Source organism: Leuresthes tenuis, unplaced genomic scaffold, assembly GCF_036924035.1.
Source record: "Leuresthes tenuis unplaced genomic scaffold, fLeuTen1.0.hap1 SCAF_5, whole genome shotgun sequence".
In the NCBI taxonomy this organism is placed as follows: domain Eukaryota; kingdom Metazoa; phylum Chordata; class Actinopteri; order Atheriniformes; family Atherinopsidae; genus Leuresthes; species Leuresthes tenuis.
Window position 1 is genome coordinate 4,055,221 of NW_027325359.1, and position 16,462 is coordinate 4,071,682.

The window sequence follows — 16,462 nt, forward strand, 5'->3', positions numbered from 1 at the left end:
GTACAGGCTGCTGATTGTACAGGCTGATTGTAGGCTGATTCGACTGATCAGCCCAAAATCTGCCATGTTTCAACAATTATTTTCACCTGTTTATACCTGAGCATCCTAAGCATATTAATAGGCAGTTGCATCTGTGGACAGTTAGCTGTTGTTGCTGTGGAAACATAGATGGTTAGAGAAGTCTGACATATGTGACACTGCCCTTTGTGTTAATCAAGTTGCCATGCTACCGAAGTTACATATCATGTATTGACGTGAAATTGCGATTTTCAGTCAAAGGTGTCGATGGTGTGAGGTATCTGACAGCTATTGGAAAACTATGTAGCTGTCCTCATCAATGCAGCGTTGTTTGTGATTCATTAAATTGTCAAGACATGCATATTTTATTTTTAAATGGATTCCTGTTAGAATGTACTGTCTTGTATTAGAAGTATTCAGTCATATTTTTAGTGATGCAGGTTGACAGGAGTTCCTAAAAGTAGGATGGGAGGAAATTGTTCTCTATAGATTTGACTTTTATCTGCTTTTAATGAATTATCATTTAAAGTTGGCTTTGGACACTTAGCATCACTCATGGAACATGTGTGCAGTCCCAACCAAAGTCGTGGTTTGTATGATGCTCTGTAGTCTTCAGCATAGCAGATGTAAGTAGCAGACTGTGTGAGAAGAATGAATAAAGTTCAACAAGCCCTCCAACCGTAAAAACTATATCTGAAACTGCTACATCTGAAATGACATTAAGAAGTGTCTCCACTAAAAAAGAGCCACAAAATTATGGTGTGGTGGTTAGCACCATCACCTCACAGCAAGAGGGTTCCAGGTTCAACTCCCAGCTGGGGCCTTTCTGTGTGGAGTTTGCATGTTCTCCCCGTGTATGCGTGGGTTCCCTCCAGGTACTCCGGCTTCCTCCCATCGTCCAAAAACATGCATGTTGGGTTAATTGGTGACTCTAAAATTGTCTTTGGGAGTGAGTGTGAGCGTGTGTGTGGTTGTTTGTCTCCGTGTAGCCCTGTGATGGACTGGCGACCCGTCCAGGGTGTACCCCACCTCTCGCCCCATGACCGCTGGTATAGGCTCCAGCCCCCCTGCAACCTATAACCGGATTAAGCGGTTATAGAAAATGGATGGATGGATATTAGTGGGGAGTATTTTATTTTGAAAAGAAGAGTGAATGACACTGAAAGCTTTTATATATTTTTGCTCCTCTACTGACTGGCACCAGCAAGAGTTTGATTTTCCACCTGGCTCTGCTGGTATTAGGTGGGGGTGTACAGATGGTTCATCCGATCACCCACAAAGAATTTTCTATGCCAGCTCTCTCCCAAACAGTTTCTGCATATGACTCCTCAGAGGACTCTGTGCTATGAACCATCTGGCACATCAAGTCCATGTATGTGAATCTATGGAAAATCCAATAGTATCAGCATTAACCATGGTCACATCCATATTCTGTACAATACAAGTAAAATAATGTCCGGTTGATCTTCTCAACTCTCCCTCGTTAAAACCATGGATAGGGTAAGATGTAGCTATTGAAATCTTAGTGCAAATTACTTCTCACAATAAGAAAAATCACATTGTCTAACTAATGATTATGCTTGTTAATGTTTGTCCTTTTATTAAAACCATCAGAGAGGCATTTACTATTAGCCCACAGGAATTTAAAGCTGTTAACAGGGCTAATTTTGTATTCTGCTTATGCCATGTTTGCTCTTGTCATCGTGCAGATTTGAGTGGACACAACCCAAAGAGCACAACCACACACACAACATAAAATAAGTTTTCAAGTAACTGTTTTTTTATGCCCTCCCTACATATCCTGAACATGAGCTTTTTCATGTGATCGTAGACTGCATGCATTCTGTCATGTGGATACTGAAAAGGTTGATTTGAATTTACAGACTAGTGTGACAAACCATTTTTTCCTCACAGCTCTCAGCTCATCGCTGTTAATACGATGACTATGACATTCTAGTAATTGCTAAAGCTATTGGGCTCATTTGTCTTTCTGAAATGTCTAGTCTGAGACACTTTGGCTAATGTATATTTCAACATAGAAAATCAAACACCCCATCTCTGTATCCACCTCCTCATCTCTGAATATTGTTCTTTCATCCCCAGGCAAGGCAAGACATGACATGAAAAACAACCCACTGTTTTCATGTCAGTGACTAAAAATTGAGTGTGGCATTTATCCTCGAGCATGCAAATGTTTAGTTCTGTTGTAAATTTAAAAAAAGAGAGCATATGCCTTTGTTTCCATGCTGTAGTTTTTGGTTAGTCTTGTTAGTTTGGTAGTGTTTTGGCCTTTACTTCCCTTTAAATTTTCTTGGATGAACATTCTACACTAGTATTGGCAAAGTATCAAAAACAGCAGCACAATTTTGTGTCTTTTGTGCTCTAAAAAAACACAAAAGTTCAGGTAAGGCTGTCAGTATCACAGCACATCTCCTTGATGCTCTGCTGCCAAGCACCTGTCAGAGTGCAGCTCCATACTTGAGCTGAACACTATAGATTTTCCATTACTTCCAGTGTTGAAATCCACACGTTGTTTCTCATCCCACCAAATCTGCCAGTGTTTCTTGTATCCAGTTTTATGAAGAGATTTTTTTATTCCTTGCCATTGCTTATCATCTCACATGATTTTCTTCTCACAAAAACTTAACATGATATTGTATTAGAGAGGAGACAGTTATTGGTTGTTGGTCACAAATGTTGTTGCTATTTACATTGTTACTGTGTACAAGACAGTAATATAAAAAGTGACACTTTAATCTGAGTCCCTAAACTAGACAGTGAATCAAAGAGAGAGACATTCAAAGATAATTAATTCTCTCCCTCATTAGCTTGTTAGCTGTCACTTTGCCTTCTTTGCACCTCAACATCAAGGCATAATTCTTGGTTAGGAACGTGTCATTTCCGATGAATTCACTGTTGCTAAGACTGAATTGTTGTCAGGCAACTGTGTATTTGTATATGAGGGGTAAAGTGGAGTCCACCTACCTCAGTCATGCTGTTCCTATTTATTCTCTCTTACCACTCATGACTAAATTAGAACACTGAGTATCTCACAAAAGTCTCAAAATGGTTGGATTTGACAATAAATGTAGACAACTCACATCAGTTTGCATAGATTTTATATTCATAATACATGCTGCATATATTAAAAGTGCTAGGCTTATACATTGTATATTGATTTTTTTCTTTGTCTAAACATATCATGAAAAGACCAAATATATCACTGAATCTTTTAATCAATCAATACTTTACAGCTTATGTACTTTGTAAATTATGCTCAGCTCCAAGCTTAATAATCAAGACTAGTCTCAAATATACATTTAATCTCTAACAAACAGTCAATATTATTTCTGAAAAAGAAGATATGCACAATAATTTTAGCAAATGTTACATACTAGTAAATTTAGCCAGTCATGTTACTTGTTGGGTTTACTGTTTTTAACTGTTCCTTTTTGTTCAGGCTTTTATATGGACACTTTTATTATTAGGATGGATTAGCGTAGAAGTAGAGTTATAGGTTATATGTCACAGTCTCATGTGGTGGTTTGATTGGAGGGATTTCATTATTGTCCAAATTCTCTAATTTCCTAAAAGAAAAGAAAATGGACTATTGTTCTAAATTCCCTGGTGTAAATATAGGCTCAATGAATAAAGGCAGGAGTGTATTCATTGTATGTTCTTACCTTTTTCACGATGGATTTCATCACGCTGAATAAAGCAAGCCATATCTGGGTTAGAAGACAGTCAAAGAAAGTGATGATTCATGGAAAGCCAACCGTTTAACACTGTTATGAACAGAGCAAGTGGAAACTGGTAAGAGCTGAAAAACATTTGCTTATCCAGTTTCCTTTGGTTCCACAAGGTAAACTTCCCCAATCTGTCTGTGCACATGTGAGTAAGATGGATTTCATAGAGCACTTTGTGTATGTCGCTCCAATGGGCATCAAACTACTCCTTCGCTGTATAGCGCACATTTATAAAGTAAATCTACCATTTTGGGGTGCTTTTGAAATTTCAACAGAATCTTCCCTACTGCACTATATAGGTTGAAATAGTCCATCATGCACTGGGCCGTGACGCTTGGAGCTGTCGGAGCATGCTAGTGCAAACCACCGCTAGCTGGCACAAATGTTCACAGCTCAACATTTTCAACCAAAGTATCACTTCAGAAAAAAGCTAGAATATGGGTCTTGTCTACAATCTACACAAAAATGTCCATTAAATGACCACTGTGGCTTAACCCATTAAAAATCCTCTTAAAATCTGAGAGTTCATTGGAATTCTTAAAAACTCTCCCCTAAAGCTTGTTCTTGTGTCTTAAAAATGATCATGCAATGCTCGAGACCTTTTCCACAGATGTCATTCTGACATCCCACACTAGGCAAAAGCAAAATCATGTGAAAATGATTTCCCTTTAGCTGCTTTTGCTTGTGCCACCACAGAGGTTGTGTAAAAGCAACATACTGCTTCAGAATAGCACTACACTTTTTTCATTGTTGTCTTTCCAGTTGAGTGTAAGTAAACCTTTTGCAACTCATAAGTAGTCTGAACTTTTAGTTCCTTGACTTAGATTGTGGCAGCTTGACCTTGAAGACAATCACCCTGAAATAATGGCCCAATGGCTCAAAGTCTTCAGTGGCCTGCTGAGCTGCTCCCTGCTGCTACTCAGCATGACGTTACGCTCTGTCCTTGTTTGTTGCTCTTATGTTTGTGCACTTCTGCGGGTGCAATATGTGTACCTTTGTACCAGTGCATCAACATGGGTGTGAACCACAGCCATGCACTATGAATGCAGTAGAAAACAACCAGTCTTTACTTGTCTCGAGTTGGTGAGACATTTATAAGATGCCTCAGAGTCTAAAAAGGCATGTGTGTGTGTTTGTTGTGCATACACATGTGGATGCATTTGCATAGGCTTGAGGAGGGTGTTTATATTTGTATTCTCAAATCGAGGGCTGGATAATGATCTGTCTCCTATGATTATATCTTGGGTAACTAGAAGTGACGAGGTAATTGTGAAATCTATTTAAAAGAATTGTAGCCTGCCTCTTTATCTCACTCTTTCTCTCTCAGTGCTTGTATGTTTGCAGGTCATTAGCCCTTTCTTCTATTTCCCACCTACTCTTCGTTGTCTTGTTCATACAGGAATGCTTTTATTTCACCTGTTGTCCCAGTTTGTTTTTTTTCCTCATTTACTTCCTTCCTAACCCTTTGTGGATGTCACATTTCTTACTGCCTGTGTTCTATTCGGCTTCTTCTGTTCTCTCAGGATAAGTGTGTTTATACAAAAACCCAGCATCAGATCGATCCTGTGATGTTGCTCAGATCAATAACACAATGTCACAGTTTAGCCAGCAAACCGTGATGAATGATTCCTGTTCAGCTTTTACTTTTCACATGTGGGCATTTAGTTTTCTCTTTTCACTCAGTTCCTGTTCTCTCACCCTCTGCTCCAACACAGTGGCGTCCATTCCTCCCTGGTCTGAAATACGAAGTGATAGACTCAGCCTTCATCTCCCTGTACACAGGTATGAGCTATTGATGATGGGACTTCTTCATTTTTCTTTGTATTTGTAGCTAAGATATACAAAAACAAATCACTTCCTTTTCATGTGGGGCAAAGGAGAGGACTGAATTTAATAGTAGTTCTGTTTTTTGCTATATGTGTCATCCGTAGAAAAGATGAGAGCAGTGGCTCCAGAGTAGATGCTTAACCTCTGTAGCTCCAAGAATAGTAATGTGTCACAAGGATTCAGTATCAGTAACAGGGGAAAATGTCAGCTGCTCAGAAAATGATGTGTGGAGTTGTCATCTTGAGCAAAGCTGTAATGTTGCGTGGATCTATGCCAAATCCTGCCATCTTGTTTATGACAAGCCATGACAGAGAAGAATGAGGCCTCACAGTAAATGAGGTCACCTGCTGGATTCTGGCATTACCATCTCATCATTTCTCCCCTTCCACCACCCATCCATCGCTCCTCCTCCCTTTAGGAGTCACACCCTCTATCCCACTAGTTTTCTCCATGCACTCACTCTGGAAAGTATTTGTAAAACAGTCAAGATTGAGAATTTTATTTTATTTTTTTCAGGGACTCTTTTTCACAGTTTAATCAGGTCCCTGATTTATCTTTGGTTAACATAATTTTGTTTTTCTGCAGCTGTAGCACTTAAAATGATGCATAATAGTATTTCCCAACTTGAACACCCTTGCCATACTACTTGCACTTGAACATTTCTTCATATGGTTGGCTGGGAAACTTTGCATTTTTACATTAGATAGCCTGAGATGTGGCTCATTATTATTCTTTAAATATAAGCATTGATTTGTGATTTCATTAGAGAACAGCTCATTAAAATTCCTAAATTATTTGTCTTGGCCACAAGCCAAATATATTTCTATAATAGCATGATACTACTTGGAATTATTGTAGACTATGTATCATTAAAAATTAACATCAAATTGCATCTAGATGGTAGCTTTTAAGGTATACCATGACACCATTCTAAAACCTATTAACCTGTTATTAACTTGCAGTCTTCAGCTTAGTAGCTGGGCTATTCATAAACTTAGGTTGTACTATAATTTTTCCATAGGAAACATGAAATACATTTTTCAAAAGAGGCCGTATTTCAATTGTTTTGTTTGCCTGCACACTTGTTATGAGGATCTTAGCAACATAGATAGTTTGTCTGCACATGGCTCGTGTGTAGTGGAAATCAGAGCTGCTTGCTTTATGTATTGTATGAACACAAACATACGTAATGCACATTCCACTCACTGCAGGATGGAAATGATGCTGACCACCCTCTTACAAAACATTTCTCCCATCAGGCTTCGCTCCTGACATGCCATTAGTCTCACATATTTTGCCCTCCTTCCCTACTATCAATTGGTGTAATAATGACTCCTCTTTGTCCTGTTTTTGTTTACTCTCATCTGCTTTTGTGACTCTTCTCCTCTACCTCTCCTTTTTTTCCTTTTTCATTCCATCATTAATGGTAAAGATTTCTGATTATTGAGACATAAATATCATTTCCACAGCAGTGAACATCAATTTTTGCCCATGTTAACAGTATAAAAAGAAGAATTAATAATGAATGTTCCTCTTATCTCCCTCCACACTATCTCCAACATTTTCCTCTATTTCCTCTTTTTTTTAGATGAGTCAAGTCTGAAAATGAACAGTGTAGACCACATCCCACAGACCTTGGCCAGTCACATCCGTCTCCCAGAGGATTCTCAGCCTCAGGGTCCGGAGGGAGGCACCGTCATGCTGCACGGAGCCGATATGCTGAAGCCAGATCCCAGGGACACTTTCTATAGCAGTAAATCTGCATCTGTCATAAATTTGCATTTTTTTCTCCATGTTTTTCTTCATCCTGATTTTCTGGCTTATTTTTTTTCTAACTGCCTGATTGGTCTGGTTCACTGTCTCTGCAGCTGTCATTTTTTGCTGTAGTCAGACATTCATTAAGTCCACTGTATTCCATGTGTCTGTGTGTTTTCCTCATTTTTTCTGAAATTTTCCTAATTGTGTCATATGTTTTTACTGTTAGTGTGGTTAAAACTGAATTTGATGCACATCTTTTCCACGCTATCAAATGAACTTTGTCTCTGTCTCTCACCTCAGCACCTATGATTGACCCCTCTCGTCTGGAAAACATTCTTCCTGCCTGTCTCTACTCTCCAACCTATGTCGTCAAAGATTTTCCCATCGCCAGATACCAGGGTCTGCAATTTGTAAGTTACAGAAGAGTGATATACTTATCTGCACCAGTTTCTTTATGAATTGCTAGCTCTTGCATAAGTTAGATCCATGGGATCATCAGCAAAATGTGTAATTCATGGTCCTTTAACCTGTTAGAAACAGTTCCTCATAGATCAATGCAAATTTCAGATAAAGTGGTCAGAGACAGAGCTAAGTCAAAGAGAACTTCTGTTCATGGCAACACAAAAGGAGGAAGGGAGCAGATGTTGAGCGCTGCTTCCCCCTGTAGAGCAACATATGTTACTGCAGCAGCCACAAAACTGTTTCATGAACTCGTAAAGAGCTATGGTCTACACAGTGCATCTGGTTTAGATACAATGGGAATCATCTTTAAAAAAGCAACAATTATGTGGAATGGCAGATTTTAACTAAATAATGGTTTTAATCTTAAAGGGAAATTAACTCCTCCTACATGTGTTTCTTATAAAAAACGAGTATGCTTTTCAGGGGTATATTGCAGTTCTGGCTGACATGTAACTATTCTTCAGGTCTACCTATCTTTTGTCTACCCTAATGACTTCACTCGTCTCACCCACATGGAGCGAGAGAACAAGTGTTTCTACAGAGAGTCCCCTATCTATTTGGAAAAGTAAGGACATTTGCTTTATCTCTTACAGAAACAAAGGAATATTTGTCTTTGTCTCTTATATTTGAGCAAATACATTGGTTATGTAGAAGAAGTGTTTACGTGATGGTGAGGATTCACATGACTTCTCTCTAACAAATTCTTACTAACAAAAATGTTAACCTTCTGTTGGCCATGTGTGTTTTTGCCTCTTGTTTTGTCTGCCAGGTTTGGTTTCTACAAATATATGAAGATGGATGAGGAAGAAGATGACAGACCATTCTTTTTCCCCAACCCAGATGGTAATTAATGAGCAAACACACACACACACACATATATATCTATATATGTATATAGATATTTATGTTACTGTATAAATATACATATATATATATATACTGTATTTAACAACTTTGAATCTTCTTTATGTCACACTACCAGATTTCCTTGAGGAGGAGGAGGTAGTAGATACAGAGGATGAGGCAGAGATTGTTGGCACACAGTCGCCCAAACGGTCCTCTCATCCAATTGAGACCAGCCATACTTCATACCCCTCCCATCAGCACTCAAAGACATCGCCCACACCAGCTGCCAGGGAAGTGAAGGAAGAAGAGGACAACCCTAATGAAGAAGAGGAGGGAGCAGTCAACAGTTTCATAGACCACAGAGAAAGGAGACAGTTTCCACACAGGGATAGGCAGATGGGTAGTGTTCTGGAGAGAGATTGGGGACGAGACAATGCCAGGGGGAAAATGAGACAGGATGTTAGGAAGGGGTTCGAGGAGGATCAACCCAGAACTCTTCAGCCTGATATTGACACTATGGTTCGGGGTCGCTCTTTGTCCTGGAGCCACGCTGCGCAGGCAGACTTGGACCCTGTCAAGAAAGATGAAGGAACTGGTGTTGGAGGAGGAGACAAAGGCATTGAAACGCCACATAAACTTACTAAGTCTTCTATTCTTTTCCCCCAAAAGTCCTCCCTCTCTGCCCTTGCCAGCCGAGCCAGGCAGATTCTCAGCAACTCTGCCCATAGCAACCGACCCAGTAATAACAGCAATAAGCTTTCTGGAAACAAGAAGGAGAAGAAGGAAGAGAACAAAATCTATATCACCAGGCCCCGGTCTGCGAAAGACAGAGAAAGAGAAAGGGAGCAGCGACGTGAGAGGCGAGAGGAGAGGGCATCTCGCCACCCTAGAGAGGTTTTTCCAGGGGTCTTTTTGTACCAAACTGGAAAGACCACAAGGCTGGTCAACCTGGGAGCCAAAGGACATGGTGGAGGAGGGGCAGCAGGGGTTAGGCGCCTTATTAATTCCCCTCAACTCTGGCCCAACCCTCCCACAAAAGAAGGAAAGGGATCGCCTCTCAATCACAGCCTCAACATGCAGAGTGAAACTGCACAGAGGTCTGCCAACAAAGCAACTGTGGCAAAACAACCAGAAAAAAGCAAGAGGAAAGGTGAGCACCATGACTTAAAGACTACTGTCATGGCTAACAAGCTGAGCAAAGGAGACGCCCTGATCCCATCATCCTATCATCAAGATCCCCCTGCTCCCCCAGTAACACCACCAAGGTTAAACTCCACCGAAAACACAATCCACGGCCAATTACGGGTCACTTCTTACCTCAGGACCTCAGAGATTACAGAGTCCCAGCAACAGCCAGACCAAAACCCCAAACCTGCAGACATCAACCAAGATACAAACCGCTCTAATCCTGACCCTGACCCTGACCCTGATCCGGAGCCAGAACCAGAGGAGGGCGAAATGTCGGACTACAGCTATGAAGAGGTTGAGGTTCGGCCAGGCTGGGCAGAGGAGAGTATCAACTGGCAGAGAACATTCTCAGTCAATCCAATGGACTTTGAGCTGCTGCGCTCTGACTGGAATGATCTGCGCTGCAATGTGTCTGGCAACCTTCAGCTAGCAGAGAGTGAAGTTGTGGACGTGCTGGCGCAGTACATGGAGAAACTTAATGAACGCAATGGAGGGTAAGCATTAAAGGGCAAAGAATATGCTTCCGTTAAACCTCAAATCTGTAGTTTTTATTTCTGTTTGTTTTGTTTTTATCAGTTATGTAATCACCAAAGTCATTTTACCTTATTAGTCATATCCTGATGCTAAGGCAATAACAAACCTCAGTGTGTTGATTACAACAAGGTCTTTGGTATTGCTCACAAAGCTTGATGTTAATTAGCGTGAAATAGCCTTTCTGCTTCAATTTTGTATCATCCATTTTAACTTCCCAACAAAAAACATGAGTCGTACAAATTTTGAAGATGTCTGCATAAACACACCCAAAACAAAACCAATTGCTTGGATGGATTTAGAAATGAAGAACATTTCTAGCCTTCCTCTTTAGTTTATGATTGTGTTTCAGAACACGTACGACCAGTCTCTGTTTTCTTAAGATGTTTTATGTGTGTGCCTCAGGATCTACACCCTGCTGCGGATCATCAATGTTGAGAAGCGCCGCGACTCAGCGAGAGGCAACCGTTACCTGGTGGAGCTGGAGCTAATGGAGAGAGGCCGCAGCGTGGTGCGTCTCTCAGAATACATTTACTTGCTGCTCCATCATGGCAGGCAAGGAGACGAAAGTTTAGAGAACTTGGACTCTGCCCAGTCCTCTGCGCCAGCGTCACCTCCCTCTGCAGCCACAACCAGCTTCACCACCCCGACTCCACCTCCTTCCACCAGGTCCTCAGTCCGGCCAGGAGCAACACCATGGAGCACTGCCTATGCTAAGCCTCTTCTCTGCCAGCCAGTCATGCTACAGTGGAGGAGAGATGTCATGGTGCACTTTGTGGTGCCAGGTAGGTCAAAAATACTCAGAATTTCCATTGCATTTGCTTCTTTGATGGAATTGCCAAAAACATGTTTTTATTCCTAATTGTGCCCTTTTCCTACTGTCATTCAGTGAAAAATCAGGCACGTTGGGTACAACAGTTCATCTCTGACATGGAAAATCTTCATCGGCAGACAAAGGATGACAACTTTAGTATCATTATTGTTGACTTTGAGAGTGAAGACATGGATGTGGAGCAGGCTCTTCGAGAGAGCAGTGTGCCAAGGTGTGTACATCTTACAAGCAGCATTGCAATGTGACTTGAAAGAAATGTAAGAATATTCATGTGAATTTATGTATACATTTGTTTTGACAGATACGAGTACCTCAGGAGAGAAGGGAACTTTGAGCGCTCAGCAGGACTGCAGATCGGAGTGGACACCATTGAGGTTAGAGAAACAAAACACAGAGGGAAGACAACAATATGTGAACTGGCAGGGAAAAGTCACTTCCAGAAGGTCAGACATTCATACTGACCACGCAACTTTTACTGACTGATGGACAGACGGAAAGAACACTCATGCATAATGAATCCATTACTCCTGGGCTGGTCTGTCATGGGCTGCCTTATCTTCAAGTCTCCTCTGCCTCCTTTGGCCTACTCCCACAGAGCCCAGCTTTGGATGATGGGGAATTGCTTAGACAGATAGCTGCATATCCTCTGTTTTGTGTATGCCATAGCTGTCACATTCACTTCCTATCACAGGTTATTTCTGTGCATGTGCCCCTACACCATTCTCTGACAGTCATCACATGCACATAAACACCAACCCACTGGGGGCTTGGAATGGCTGGAGATTTGGATAGACGTTGATCCGTCAGTTAAGTGTCAGTGCTGTCAGTGTTGCATGACAGAGCTGTCACTCAGTCTAAATTATCTCCAAGCTCTTGAAGTAATGACAATCCACTGATGCTGAGCACAGACCTCTTCTCTCTTTTCAATCCTAAAATCCCATATTAGGCACACATCAGCTTATATTAACATGAACATACCATCACATCATATGCAATTGTGAGACGATTTAGATGCACTAAACATGTAAATCAATGTTTGTTTGGATTTCCTCCCACAGGATAGTCACAGTATTGTGTTTCTATGTGATCTGCACATCCACTTCCCTCTCAACATCCTGGAAAGCATCAGGAAACATTGCGTGGAGGGACGCCTTGCTTTTGCTCCCATTGTCATGAGACTTGGTTGCGGTAGTTCACCACTGGAGCCTGATGGTAAGATGGTAGCACACAAACAAACACTTAAATATTTAAGCACACAGAAAACATCTGTTCACACACAATCACACAGTGTTTGGTTTTAATCATCACAAAAACTCCTTCCCATGTTTCAGAAGTGAAACCTTCTTGTGAAGGCATCTGACTTTCTTACAATCATCACTGATTCATTGTTTTCAGTGGAATTACTTTACTCCTTTCTTTTTATCTCTCAGGTTACTGGGAAGTAAATGGCTTTGGCCTTTTTGGAATCTATAAGTCAGATTTCGACAAGATTGGAGGAATGAACACAGAAGAATTCAAAGACCGTTGGGGTGGAGAGGACTGGGAGCTCCTCGATAGGTAACCCAACACCAACATAACCCTTATGATATGATATATCAAAGTTAGTCCCTTTTCTTCTTAATTTTTTTTTAATTTTACCCAAAAGGCCTCATCTGTGTGGAGTTTGCATGTTCTCCCCGCGTATGCGTGGGTTCTCTCCGGGTACTCCGGCTTCCTCCCACTGTCCAAAAACATGCATGTTAGGTTAATTGGTGTCTCGAAATTGTCCTTAGGAGTGAGTGTGAGCGTGTGTTTGTCTCTGTGTGGCCCTGTGATGGACTGGTGACCTGTCCAGGGTGTACCCCGCCTCTCGCCCGATGACCGCTGGGACTCCAGCCCCCCTGCGACCTGACCGGCAGATTAAGTGGGTATAGAAAATGAATGGGTAGATGGATGGATGGACCTTTAAGCATCATAAACCTAGAAATGATGAAAATGAATGACATTTACACAGATCTTCCAGACCCTAAAACTTGAGGTCGTGCACCTATGTGTAGTGCCTTTTTCCAGTTGTCTCAAAATGGCTTGGCCTTGATCAAATTTGTCACATCATTTTAATCCCCTAATTAATCTGCTTCTTTGCTCAGTCTGCATTGTGCTTTGATAATGTCACTTTCTTAAAAATCTGTTTTCTTCATCTCATTTTTGCTGACCTGCTGAAAGCACTGCTGAAATTAGTGCTGGTGCTAAATTTTCTGTCTTGCCAACTTTTTGAAACTTCAACAGAAAATTGTGGCAAAGATCAGCTGAAATAATTGAATCCCCAAAATTTTGACTATTTTATACAAAGTTTAAATAGGCAAAATATAACAATGTAATGTTATTACTTTAATATGTCAGTGGGTGTATAGGAAAGCCATGTCTCCTCTGTGGGATGGTCAGTAAAAGTAAAAAGGGACATGAAAAGCTTTTTTTTCAACTGCTCTTTTCAGTTACCAAAACTTGTTGTTCAAAACTGCTTGGGCCTATTTTTGTTTGGGGTGTCCTTCTTCTGAACTATTTGTCTAGAAAGTACAATAGTTTAGATCTGACAGCAAGAAAACAGCAGTGTAGCAATGTTTGACCTAATGTTTCTCTGTTTCCCTTGCAGGGTGCTGCAGAACGGTTTGGAAGTTGAGAGACTACGCTTGAGGAACTTCTTTCACTACTATCACTCCAAAAGAGGCATGTGGAATGCTCAGAACAAGAAAACTCCAAAGGGATAACGCTTCCTGTTGGGCCGGGGATGTTAAATCTACCTGCACATCCACTGTGCGTGTGTGCGTGCGTGTCAAAGGAGGACCTGTTGGAGCTCACTCACTGCCTGAACTCTGCCTTTTTTTAAACAGGTTCCTATTAGGGACTTTCCTGTTTTGGCATCAGGCCTCGTCGTTTGTTTGTCTAGGTGAGGCAAATGAGACAATATCTGAAAATTGGGGGTGTACTCTCCACAGACAGACCTGAGTCATCACTTTGCCTCTAACTGAACTACTGCACAGAGAAAAGAAAGGTATTTTTGTTCTCTTTCTCTCTGCCTTTTTTGGTGCAATTTTTTCAGACAGACTGGAAAACAGCTGTTCCGTGTATGGTATGTGTGTGTGTGTGTGTATGAACGTGTGTGTGCATATTTGTATGTTTGGGTATGTACAGTATATATAAGTGTGTGTGGGTGTGGTGGTGCTGGTGTGTTCTTATGAAAGAAAGCATCTTTTTTTCTAACATGGAGATATGAAGACAACCTAAGATCTTTTTTCTAACATGCCCTTACATGGGAACCTAATAGAATGTGTATCAAAATCTTATTTAGATAGATTCAGACATGGTGGAGTAGAGGAACATTGAGTAGAGGAACTCTGTGTTTGGTAAAGCAGTATTTCTAAATACATTCGCTTGTTGGATATCATTAACCGGAATGACCGAGGTGCTGAACTTCTTCTTAGAACTAATAACATAAACTACAGAAAGTTTTCTAATCGGACAAAGCCCTTTCCCAAGCAAATACTGACAGATACATCTTATTTAAATATCTTTCTGTCCCTTTCTTAATCTGTATCGCTTTTTGCCTCATTTATCACTTTCTGTATCCTTTCTGAAGTCACAATAGATATTTTTTAATTTGTTTAAATATTGGTTTATCATGTCAGGTAATGAAACTACATTAGAGCTAGCTATCAGACAAGACTTGATTTACTTTAGTTTTTTTTGCTGTTATTTTGGGAGCATTTTTTATTTATCCTGATTGAGTGAGTATGCAGTAAAATTTGGGATGCTATTTTTTTTTGTTCAGAAACACTGAATTTGTGAACAGTTCACACAAACTTTACACAGTTGTGAGTCTCTTACATTCCCTCCTGATCTGAAGGAGAGGACAGCAAAAAGCTTTCTGACATTTAATGTAATCAGTCAGCTGAGATTTCCATTGCAAATACTGGATTTGAAGGATTAGAATTTTATCTCTCATATTAGAATACCACAGAGACAGGGAATGGTTAGCTGTCAAAAGCATCAACACTCTTTTAAGCTTGTCTAAAGCTCTACCAGTAAGCAGACCAGTTCATGTTTCTGACACGATGTGGTGAGGCTTGGCTGTTTCACAAATGTGTGCCTTCATCAGGGTTTGGCTGCAGGCAGTTTTTAAACTACTCTAATGACCATAGAAGTCAGGGACAGACAGAAATACAATGTTATTTATCAGCCGGCTGTAATGTCACTGTAAATTCAGATACACTGTAAAATGAACAAAATATTGTTCTATTTAATGAATTATAGACACATCAGTGTGTTTCTTGTAGTATCCTGAAAGAAAAAAGACTAAAGAAAAACTACTGAGAGGGCATATAGGGTATGATGGAGATTTGGTAGCAGCTGCAGCCTTTGTTTTGGCTGCAGGCCGGGCTCCTAATGCCTCTGCAAAGGTTCTTACACTGATGAGTAGTGGCTTGAGGGTTCAAGGCGGGACATATGGATGAGATCTAATGATCAATTATTGATTCTTTGATTGTCAAAATGCCCTCTAGGAACCTTTTATCGCCTCTACAGCAGTGTTTTTTTGTTTTTTTTTTAACTCCGGCCCTCGCAGGCCTTGCATGTTTTAGATGTTCCCATGTTTCAATGCACCTGGCTCAAATCGATGGGTCATTAACAGGCTTTCGCAAAACTTGAAAACAAGTTGTTGAGGACAGTTGTTTCTTTAGAATTAGGTGTGTTGGAGCTGGGAAACATCTAAGACATGCAGGGCCGTGGCCAACGAAGACCAGGGATGAGGAACACTGCTCTACAGGAGGAAGGCCTATACTGTACACCATTTAACACTGACATGAGACTATTTAAAAATGATGGAAATACATAGAATATAAAACTATATACACACCGATCAGCTCTAACATTGTGACCACTGACAGGTAAAGTGGGCAACACTTCTTGATCCAATGCAATGTTCTGCTGGGAAAACCTGCATCCTGGGACTCAACATGGATTTTACTTTGACACCTACCCAAACATTTCTGCAGAGCAATCACCACCCATACAGTATGGCAACACCGTTCCCCCAATCAGCAGCTTTCCGCAGAGGGACATCACTGAGCCTTTACAAGACACTCCGGGACACCTTCAGATGTTCTTTGACCACACCTTGCCTGGTCAGAACTATTTTGGCAGGATGAGGAGAACAATATTACAGTCATATTAACTATATTAGCCAGGTGGTCATAATGTTATGGCTGACCGATATATACAT

The 16,462-nt window shown here is 40.8% G+C and overlaps 1 protein-coding gene across 2 annotated transcripts in view; it reads left to right on the top strand.

The window, feature by feature from the left end:
• Nucleotides 1-15,591, top strand: part of b4galnt4a (beta-1,4-N-acetyl-galactosaminyl transferase 4a) — a 120,310-nt gene extending 104,719 nt beyond the window's left edge. For both annotated transcript variants that reach the window (XM_072385498.1, XM_072385499.1), the window contains exons 9-20: nucleotides 5,480-5,546; nucleotides 7,180-7,344; nucleotides 7,650-7,759; nucleotides 8,276-8,376; nucleotides 8,581-8,654; nucleotides 8,794-10,339; nucleotides 10,782-11,161; nucleotides 11,266-11,419; nucleotides 11,510-11,582; nucleotides 12,267-12,420; nucleotides 12,639-12,765; nucleotides 13,838-15,591. In XM_072385498.1, coding sequence (XP_072241599.1) covers nucleotides 5,480-5,546; nucleotides 7,180-7,344; nucleotides 7,650-7,759; nucleotides 8,276-8,376; nucleotides 8,581-8,654; nucleotides 8,794-10,339; nucleotides 10,782-11,161; nucleotides 11,266-11,419; nucleotides 11,510-11,582; nucleotides 12,267-12,420; nucleotides 12,639-12,765; nucleotides 13,838-13,952 — 3,066 coding nt within the window. In that variant the 3' untranslated portion in view covers nucleotides 13,953-15,591. The remainder of the gene's footprint in view (nucleotides 1-5,479; nucleotides 5,547-7,179; nucleotides 7,345-7,649; nucleotides 7,760-8,275; nucleotides 8,377-8,580; nucleotides 8,655-8,793; nucleotides 10,340-10,781; nucleotides 11,162-11,265; nucleotides 11,420-11,509; nucleotides 11,583-12,266; nucleotides 12,421-12,638; nucleotides 12,766-13,837) is intronic.
• The last annotated feature ends 871 nt before the right edge of the window (nucleotides 15,592-16,462 follow it).